The sequence below is a fragment of the Polyodon spathula genome, unplaced genomic scaffold (genome assembly GCF_017654505.1).
Source record: "Polyodon spathula isolate WHYD16114869_AA unplaced genomic scaffold, ASM1765450v1 scaffolds_1272, whole genome shotgun sequence".
Lineage (NCBI taxonomy): Eukaryota > Metazoa > Chordata > Actinopteri > Acipenseriformes > Polyodontidae > Polyodon > Polyodon spathula.
The window spans coordinates 1-9376 of NW_024472755.1; the positions used below are offsets into that span (position 1 = coordinate 1).

General features: G+C 45.5%; 1 protein-coding gene and 1 long non-coding RNA gene across 3 annotated transcripts; both read left to right on the forward strand.

The window, feature by feature from the left end:
• Positions 1-5: 5 nt before the first annotated feature.
• LOC121309441 (hypoxia up-regulated protein 1-like) lies at positions 6-5343 on the forward strand (the record flags this gene model as incomplete). Its single annotated transcript, XM_041242365.1, has 8 exons — positions 6-106; positions 492-579; positions 888-1010; positions 1510-1643; positions 2021-2105; positions 2635-2899; positions 3210-3335; positions 3541-5343. Coding segments are annotated over 8 exons (975 nt in total), but the record flags the coding sequence as incomplete, so codon positions are not given.
• A 1300-nt stretch (positions 5344-6643) lies between these two features.
• LOC121309440 lies at positions 6644-8347 on the forward strand. 2 transcript variants are annotated; one of them, XR_005948640.1, is made up of 2 exons: positions 6644-6757; positions 8188-8347. It is a non-coding gene; the product is annotated as an uncharacterized LOC121309440 (long non-coding RNA). The 2 variants fall into 2 exon arrangements; XR_005948641.1 differs by lacking the exon at positions 6644-6757 and adding an exon at positions 7296-7452.
• The last annotated feature ends 1029 nt before the right edge of the window (positions 8348-9376 follow it).

The following is a 9376-nucleotide window of genomic DNA, read 5'->3' on the forward strand; positions in this document are numbered from 1 at the left end:
CCAAACCAAAGAAGAAATCTAAGATCTCGGAGGAGATCGGAGTGGTGCTGCAGATCAACGATGTCCTGCACCTCACCGCAGACCAGATAGACAGCTCCAAGAAGAAGTGAGCCCCTCTCCAGAACACACAGCACGGGGAATCAAAATACAACTCCCATTGCACAGCTGCTTGATCCATTCCTGGCTTTACTGCGAGTTTACTCTGACACACCTGAGAGTTACCTATACACTGTGGCTAATCAAGCTCGTAGCAAAACCTGGAATTGGTGATACTGCTAGGCAATAGGAGTCTTATTTTTTTTCCCTCGTTATGGGTTAAAATCTAAAATCATGACTGTGCTTTTTATACAAGGGGTATACTAGAGACAGAACAGGGTCTTGTAAAGCACGTTTTGTGTTTATGCTGTCCTGAGGGGGGTGGGGTTAGTGAATGCTTGCTTGTGAAATGAAAAGGATGATGTCATTTCTGGCCCTGTAAACATCCTCTGCAGGCTCCAGGACCTGACGGATCGAGACTTGGCAAAACACGAGCGAGAAAAGATCCTCAACACTCTGGAGGCGTTCATCTTCGAGACGCAGGTACAGAACCGGGAGAGATTTCAAACAGTCCACTCTGTGTTAATCCTGCTGGGGTCCGCCCATCTCCACAGTCCATACACTCTTGTGTTAATCCTGCTGGGGTCCGCCCATCTCCACAGTCCATACACTCTTGTGTTAATCCTGCTGGGGTCTGCCCATCTCCACAATCCTTACACTCTGTATTGTTACTGTAAACGGTGGGGCCCCTGCAAAGTGAAGATGCTGCAGTTCTTTCCTATTTTAACAATGCAACCCTTTGCTGAAGCTGCAGTAACTTTACCCTTTGTCCCGTGTGTCCCTGTGCGCAGGACAAGCTGGAGCAGGAGGAGTTCCTGGCTGTGCTGACGGGGGAGGAGAAGGAGCAGATCTCGGGGAAGCTGAGCGAGGCGTCCGGCTGGCTGGATGAGGACGGGTACTCGGCCAACACTAAGGTCAGCAACATGGAGGGACTGACCTGGAGCAGCTAGCACGGGGCGTGGCAACGTCATTGTAATCTGGTCCGGTCCAGGATCTTCTAACCATGCCTGCAGTTCTTGAATTAGTGAGCAGTCCAGAGCCTTGTTCTAACCATGTGTCTGCCTGTTCAATTGAACCTGGGTCTTCTGTGAAGTTGAAGGACCTGCTTGGAACAAGGTGCTGGTTTGGAATGGAGTGTAAGAGCCAGAAGATTTGCTGACTGATTTTAATTCAACAGCAAAGCAAAAGTGAAGTTTGGTGAAGTTGCTAAACTCTTGCTGTTCTTTATGGAGCAGATCCTGTCTATAGCCTTTCTAGAGCAGATTGAGTTGTCCAAGCCTGCACTTATTTGCAGGAAACACCTGGACTGGCTCAAACCGCTATGCAAGGGGGGGGTCTCTCTTTTTTCTCAATGATTCCTGTTTGGTTGGTGTATCCTTGCTGAGGTCCTGTGTCGCTGGTGTTTTTGCTCAGGACCTGAAGGAGAAGCTATCAGAGCTCAGGAAGCTGTGCAAGGCCCTGTTCTTCAGGGTGGAGGAGCGTAGGAAGTGGCCTGACCGCCTGGCCGCCCTCGACAGCATGCTGAACCACACTGCCTTCTTCCTTAAGTGAGCACCCTCTTCTGGCTTCGAGCCACATGTATACAGATTTATTTTTACAATATAGGGACAGAAATACAGCTCCCATTGCAGAGCAGTTTGATCCATTCCTGATTTTAGTATGCACTGGAGCTAATCAAGCTTGTAAAACCTGGAATGGGTGAAACTGCTATGCAGTAGGAGTCGTCAGTCTTGCAATAACCTACTGCAGATCTGTAGCACTTGCTGGGATTCTTTTAAAACTTTGCATGTGTTGAGATCCTGTTCTACAGGTGCACGACTGAGGTTTTGACGTACTGTATTTGTTCATGCTGATGATGTGTTTGTAGCCCTGGTCAGGGATCTGTCTGTTACTGATGCACCTTGTGTGTGTTTCCTCTCTGCAGGAGTGCCAGGCTGATTGCCGAGGATGAGCAGATCTTCACTGAGGTGGAGCTGAACACGCTGGAGAAAGTCATCAACGAGACCACGGTAAGTTCCTCTGAATCCAGTCTGCAGAAAATCCGTTCCTACGGACTTGAAGCTTGCCTGTGTGCTGCACCTAAGATGTGTGGCTTTTTGACTGAGACTCAAGGAGCAGTTGAACTACAGGGTGTCCTGTATGTCAGGCATCCTAGGCGGGGATCAGATCTCAATCCAATTAGGATGTTCTCTGATAAATCAGGAAGGCAGCACCCAGTTTACATTCTAAATGATCTGAAGACGTTTCACACCCGAGAGAGCCCACCAGTATTAAAAAATGCCTGCTCTACCGTTTCATTTCTTGCTAAAATGATTTGATTCCCCTCTAAAAACTTCTTCAAAATTGGACCCATAGTTTGGATTACACAAAATAGTGAAAAACGTTAATGTGACTAACGACCAATTAAACCTGCCTGGTAGTTTTGTAACCCACCCCCTTGTCAAAGACCTGCCCACTTGACTTTGCGTTCTGCTTGGTGATTGGGTGGGCGTGGCGCTGTGGATTCTCGATGCTGACGCTGCCTTTCTCCCGTTCCAGACGTGGAAGAACGCCACGGTGGAAGAGCAGGAGAAGCTCCCCGCCACGGAGAGGCCCGTGCTGCTGTCCAAGGACATCGAGGCCAAGCTGGCGCTGCTGGACCGGGAGGTGAAGTACCTACTCAACAAGGCCAAGTTCGCCAAGCCCAAACCCAAAGCCAAACCCAAGGACAACTCCACCAAGACGGAGCCAGAGAGAAACGGCACCGCCCAAGACCAGGAGAAAGTCATCCAGCCCGTGGGAGAGGAGGAAACAAAAAGTGAAGGTGAGCCAGTGCAGCTTGGTTTGACTTTAAAGAGCAATCTCTAAATAAATCCCTGAGATTTCTCTAAAACGTTCTCTCTTATCCCTTTCATTCATGAAATCTTGGAAATCGATGAAAAAAAAAATGTAGTTTTGGACACACTGCATTTTTTTATTTTCCATTGCTTTTATGTGGAGGTCCTTGTGCATTTGCATCTTCCATGTAAAGACTAGAAGAGAGGGTTTGTCTCTCGCTGATTTTTTTGCGTTGCCCATTTGGAATCCAATCAATACCTATAGTAATACCCACACCAATACATTCCTTTACCCAGGAACAGAGGCTCCTGAGCAGATGAAACCAGCTGACGAACCGCCCACCCCAGAGGCAGATGGGAAAGACACCAGCAGCCAACCAGAGCCAACAGAACCTTTAGAACTGGAGGCGGAGCCCAGTACAGGTAGGGTTGTAACAGTTATCCAGATCCCTGTGTGTAGCGTCTCTGATTACTGTGCTAAACAAATTATCTAGAACTATTACTGGTAGACGACCTTTCTTAAGCGAAAAAGCACCACTGTCACATTCTGTGTCTCTGTAAATACATCCTGTTAGTGTGTGTTGTGCCCTTTTTGTATTTATCATTTTTGTTTTGATTCTGTTTGCAGCGTCATCAGAAAGCAGCAGCAAACCAGAAAGCCACCTAGAAGACGAATTATAACACCTGCAGCTCCTGAGAAACTTTCAGTGTATTTATTGCCATTACTTTCGTAATGTTACGGTTTTGTGTTTTTTGTTTTTTTTTTCTCTAATTTAAAATGGAACGTGTCCATGGATCAGTTTGGAAAGAGGTGTACATTTCATATTTGGGGGAATATATATTTTTTGTCTCTTGTTCCTCCCCACTGCTGTAAATGACTGTCCTACTGCCTAGCACAGCACCAGCGCACGCTGGGTTCAATTCAATGCAATGTCATTCCTTTCCTGTTGTAATATTAAAGGAGTACCGACCTAACCAAGGGGTTTGTTTTTAAAAAGCGCATAAAAATTCGCCATTATTTTGCTCTTCACATTTTCAACTTTGACGCGCTGTATCCTCCCACAGGGCTTCGAGTTCTATTCATATCCCCCATAGACAGACAATGCGTGCAGCAAGGTAGGACCCTATTGTTTGTAACGCAGGAAGCGAGTCTTAATGCAGCTCGCCAGAGTCAAAGTGAGATCAACAGCAACACAAAAACAGACTGTGCTTTGTGTTTCTAAGCATGGTTGGTGCCCCTTTTTAAAGTGTGCGTAGCTGTGGGTGTTTGGAAGCACAGAGAGACTGAGACTACTTTTTTTTTTTTTTTTTTTTGAGAGCTGATTTTTCGGGCTGTCTAGGATACCCGTCCCCTGAATTCACTAACTACAAGTTTTTGTCTTTATTAAAAAAAAAAAAAACACATGAATTTCTTTTAAACTTTTCCATTCACCCTTTCCGTGGAACAGTGTTATTTTTGCACCCAAAGCAATCCACATAAATAACCAAACCTTGCTGGTCTGTTTGAACTGCAGGGTAACAGAGGCCTGCCTCACGTCTACCCAGCAGCGCTCACTTAGTCACAGCGCGGGCATGGTAACATTCCTCTGTAGCGCTGAAGGGGTATTCGAGGGTTTTGCCTTGCGTTTCTCCTGTCTCTGGAGCACAGGCTGAGAGCTTGATGAGACCCGTTTGCATGCGGTTTGAGCCGTTTCAGGTCGGCGTGACGTCTGTCCGACTCCAGCTCTGTATATCCGCTCTTAGGAATCCTGCGCTAGGGAGGCTAGCCTCCATCCTCACTGCATCTCAAAGCCAGCTATTATTAACAGCGTCACGATGAGAGCCTGTAGCAGAGTTATACAAAGACAATGCTGCTACAAAGCTTGCTGAAAAATTGAAATTGCCTTTTTTTTTTTTTAGGCTAGGTTCTTGTTTAGTCCTTTTGCCCATCCCCTCCCAGCAGAACTGGTTTTGGATGGTACCAGAGTTTTATGCAGAGTGGAAGTGTGTAGCTGCCCTGTGTCAGATGGGGGAGGGTTGTCTTGTGTGGTGTTTTTGTCCCTGATAATCATCCTATTGAAATCCAGTAGACACGTATCACAGCAAAGCGATATTTGGAAACTGCTGGGCCTGCGTGCTTTCTGTTTTTTAACCAGAATCGAACGCATCGTGAATGACGGACCGTTCTGTTGCTGCTTTTCAAACACGGGCGATATTCCCTGTCTCCTGTTGGTCTACCCTGTGAAATTCTGAACAGCGTTCTGAATAAAACCAATAAAGACTGCAGTTCTGTTATTTTCTTTTCTCTGTTGGAGAGTGGTTCAATATCGTGTGTCTGTTTTCTTAATTTTTTTGTTGTTGAAAGAGTAGAAAAGCCTATTTAAGGAACTGGGGGGTGAAATAAAACAAGATTTTGTTTTCTAAAATGTCAATAAAGATTTTTTTACTGTAAGATCGCTGCTTGTCTGGACTCGTGTATCTCGAGGGTGATTCAGCCTTTTCTCTGCTGGATCCCACAGGGCTTGATGCACAAGGTTCCCTTCATCTTTTACTGTCTGATTTGAGGACACTGATGATGAAACACACACCCCCTGAGTCGCATTCATTTTGAACTATCAAATTATCAAAAGGTGGGAACCTGTAATCAGATACCCAAAGAAAACTAGACAAACTCAATTGTAAACACACACACAATTCGGGCTATAATTATGATATGTGGAAATGTGTGTGTGATTATGACTGCTACAGTACTCTATGTATTAATGAATGTGTAAACAGGACAGTGAGGGTGACTGGTGCACAGTGATACAGGTAAACTGAGCAGGGACTGATGGGTCAGGGGTCTGGTGCTTTGTTACTGCTGGGCTGTGAAGCTAGTGCATGACATACCAGTACATTAACAAACACGCTACTTTCAAATACAATGCATGCTTTTAATGAGGAGCACAACAAGGTTTATTACATCAATACACAGCTATTCAAGAGAAGTCTTTCTCTTAGCACTTAGTACACCCGTAGCACACAGTGCACCAGTCTGTGTTTGTCTTCAAGTTTCTTTAGATTCTCATTGGGTAGGTTCAGCTCACAACTGAACATTGTCTGGGGCAGGGAGCAAGAACTAAGCTGTTAATAATAATAATAATAATAATAATAATAATAATAATATTAATAATCGCAGCTGAACAGTGTCGTCCCTCTTAAAGGTACTTGGTTCACTTTGCCCACCACACCAGATCCATTAAGAGCACCACCTTCCCAGTCACTGTCCAATTAAAAGGATTCAGGTATTTTCATTATAGATCAAGCAGTGTTTTTTGATGGTAGGACTGTAAACACACCAACAAGCTTGAACTCAAGGAGAGTAGTGCATTAGTAAAGTACCAGTAGTGTACTGTGCAAGATACCATTGCATTGCACTGCAAAGGTAACTAACAACGCAGTGCACTGCAAAGGTAACTAACAATGCATTGCACTGCAAAGGTAACTAACAATGCATTGCACTGCAAAGTTGAACTAACTATCCAAACTACTGTAGATTATTTATGTGGATGCATTTAAATCAATGCATGCGTCGAGGAAACGCTGATTTCCACAAAAGCGATAATCAGAACAGTATAACTCTTTCCTAGTCACTACAGATCCCTGCAAAAGGAATTCGTCGTGCAACATTAGGAACTATAAACACAGTACACTGTACCTTCTCACTGCTACACTGATGCGCTCCACATTCGGGTTACACTGTAGCTCCGAGTAAGAACACGGAAATGATTAACAGCGTGCTAATCCAATAGCGAAGCCGGACCAAGCTGTCGTGGGAGGCAGTTCCTGTGCTGTTTCGTCTAGTCGGAGGGTGCAAAGACAGAAAGGTAAAAACGTAGCGATTTAAATCAGATCGCTTGTTAATTTATGAACGCATTGTGCGCGTGTACCATATTCCACTTCAGAACGCCGTAAAAGAGAACACGGGTTTCAAAAAGCACACTGTTTCCAATGCAGGCGTGCTTTGAGGGTTAATACTGCAGTGGGCATGACTATAAACACTGTCACATTTTAGAGTGCATAGGGAAACACATGTCAACATTTGCGATGAATAAAATGCTTAATAGAGCACACAGATGTCTACAGCCTGCAAAGGTTGTTGCGTGTAGCTGTTTCGCTCTTTGCACGGGTCGCTGAATCAGATTGTGCACAATGCATTCCCTTATCTCAATTCAGAACAAACAGTGGTTTATAAAGTTAGTACTCTTTGAAAGCTGCATGCAATATATACTGTGTATAAACGGCGTAATCTTGGAATGCGACAGCTGAGCTGTTTGGCTGCCTGCCTGCACACAGCCCCCCCAGGTTAAAGGTCACATCTAAAAGGGTACCTGTCTTCTATTTCGAGGAGTCAGAGCTGACCAGTCAGCCTGCTAAGCCGGGACACAGTGTTCCCGTTCCAGTTCCCAGGGGAGGGGGGCACTGAGTCGCTCGGGTGGTTTACGGTGCTGTTGCCTGCAGAGCGTTCAAGCGAGAACACCCTTCTATAAAGGAAATTGCACTTGGCGCTGTGGCTGATCTTGTAAGAACTCGCCTGGACTGTGTGTGTGTGTGACATGTGCTTTATGTCTGCTGCATGTCGACTGTAAGGGACTTTAATGAGCCGCTGTCACTTTAGGACACATGCATGAAGCTGTTTGTGTCCTGCGAGTCAGTCTAATGCAGTGCAGTATGCGATAGGGCACGGTATTATAGATAATAGATGGAACCTAGTCACAATATAAACGCTAATCGTGTTTAGTTTCCTTTGCTTATACTAGGCATTTTTATTAAGAGCTTAATCATAGGGAGCCGGGCTTGTTACCTATGCGTTTTAGCTGACGGTGCAGGTCAAAGCTCGTTGTAAAACCTGGAATGGCTCAGACTGCAGTGGGAGTGTCCCGTTTCAATCAAGAAGTACAGTAGAACTAGGATGCTGTCAGGGATATGAAGACAGAGCTGTGAATAAAAACGTTTGTAGGCGTGAATGTGATTTGGCTGGTTGATATGAGAGTGCTGGGTAGGACTGGCACATTCCTGCAGAGGTGTTGCATGCAGAGTGTTTGATTTTTCTGTGGCAAGAGGCTGCAATGAGGGAGTCAGTCACTGTGGCAGATCTTGTGCCATTCCTGCACAATGTATTGTATTGAACGTTGCACACAGTAAGTGCAGTTTGTCCTCTGGCTTATGCAATAGCAGGACCGTGTAATAAAACAGTCCTGTCCTGTGAAGCCGTGGGTCCAGGTTTATGTTGCTCTCGGTTCTTCTTGTTCTGCAGCACGAGGAGGCTGTCTCTCTGTCACCGTTGGACTCCTGCGGTCAATCATTAACTGAACAGAGAAGAAAAACACTCAGTAACTCAGCAAACAGCAGCGAGGGACAGATGAGAGCGGAGGGGAAAACTGACTGAGAAAAACACAGCCAGCAAAACAAGCACAGACAAGAAGAAAAACAAATGAATGATTACATTATAGAGAGATAAGCACCCGCCCCTGACGAGAGCTCTCTGTATTCACTGCCCTCTCTCCTGAACCTCCTTCTGCTATCAGAGGCCACTGATATGGAAGCCTGGACAGGACGGCTGTCTGTTAGCTCCGCGATTCACCATTAACCCCGTTATTGATTGCAGCATTGTTCCCCTTTCTTACTAAAATCCACCCAGGGGGGACTGAAGCAGTCACAAAGTTCAGTCCGTGCCACTCGCTCTCCTCGCTCTTGCTGGTTGTGTTGGTGCTCAGCATATAAAACTGTCCTTTCATCGCTACGTTCTTCAAGTGGTGGTTTTGTTACTCGGCACCATGGGGGCGACGGGGTATGGATACTACAGGAGCACTATATTCACGGCCATGTTCGTGGGCTACACGCTGTACTACTTCAACAGGAAGACCTTCTCCTTCGTCATGCCCTCCGTCATGGAGGAGATTGAGCTGGACAAGGATGACCTGGGTAAGAGCGGGCACACTGCCCACTAGAAATATCCTTTCATTCTGAGTGAGATGGAAAATGCCTAATTCACACCAGTGTAAAGAAAACCTGGCACTCCTTCAGACTTAGAGAGGAGGCTCTGTGCTGTAGACTTAGTTCAGAAGTCAACTATGCATGGGTGTCTTTGCATGCTATCTTTCTGCTGCTCTGCATTCTGTTATATGAAGTGATGCAAACAAAAGCTGTGCCAGGTTTAAGTGTTTCTTCGTTATTCGTTTAGGGATCTTACTAGCACAATCTAGGGACATCATTTTGCCGACAGTTTATAGGATTGACGAGAGTTGATTAAGGTTAGGAACAATTGTAGCGGCCTTGGAAGATTTGTAAAATGAATAGCTGGTTTTATCTGTTAGAGTTTGTGTGACTGTGTTGTTATCTAATATTAATGCAGGATAGGGTCAGCTGAGATGTTTTGCAATTTCAGCCGGTCATGCCTATAATTAATCTGTGCAGGTTGTCCAGTGGAAGCCCATGCACACATC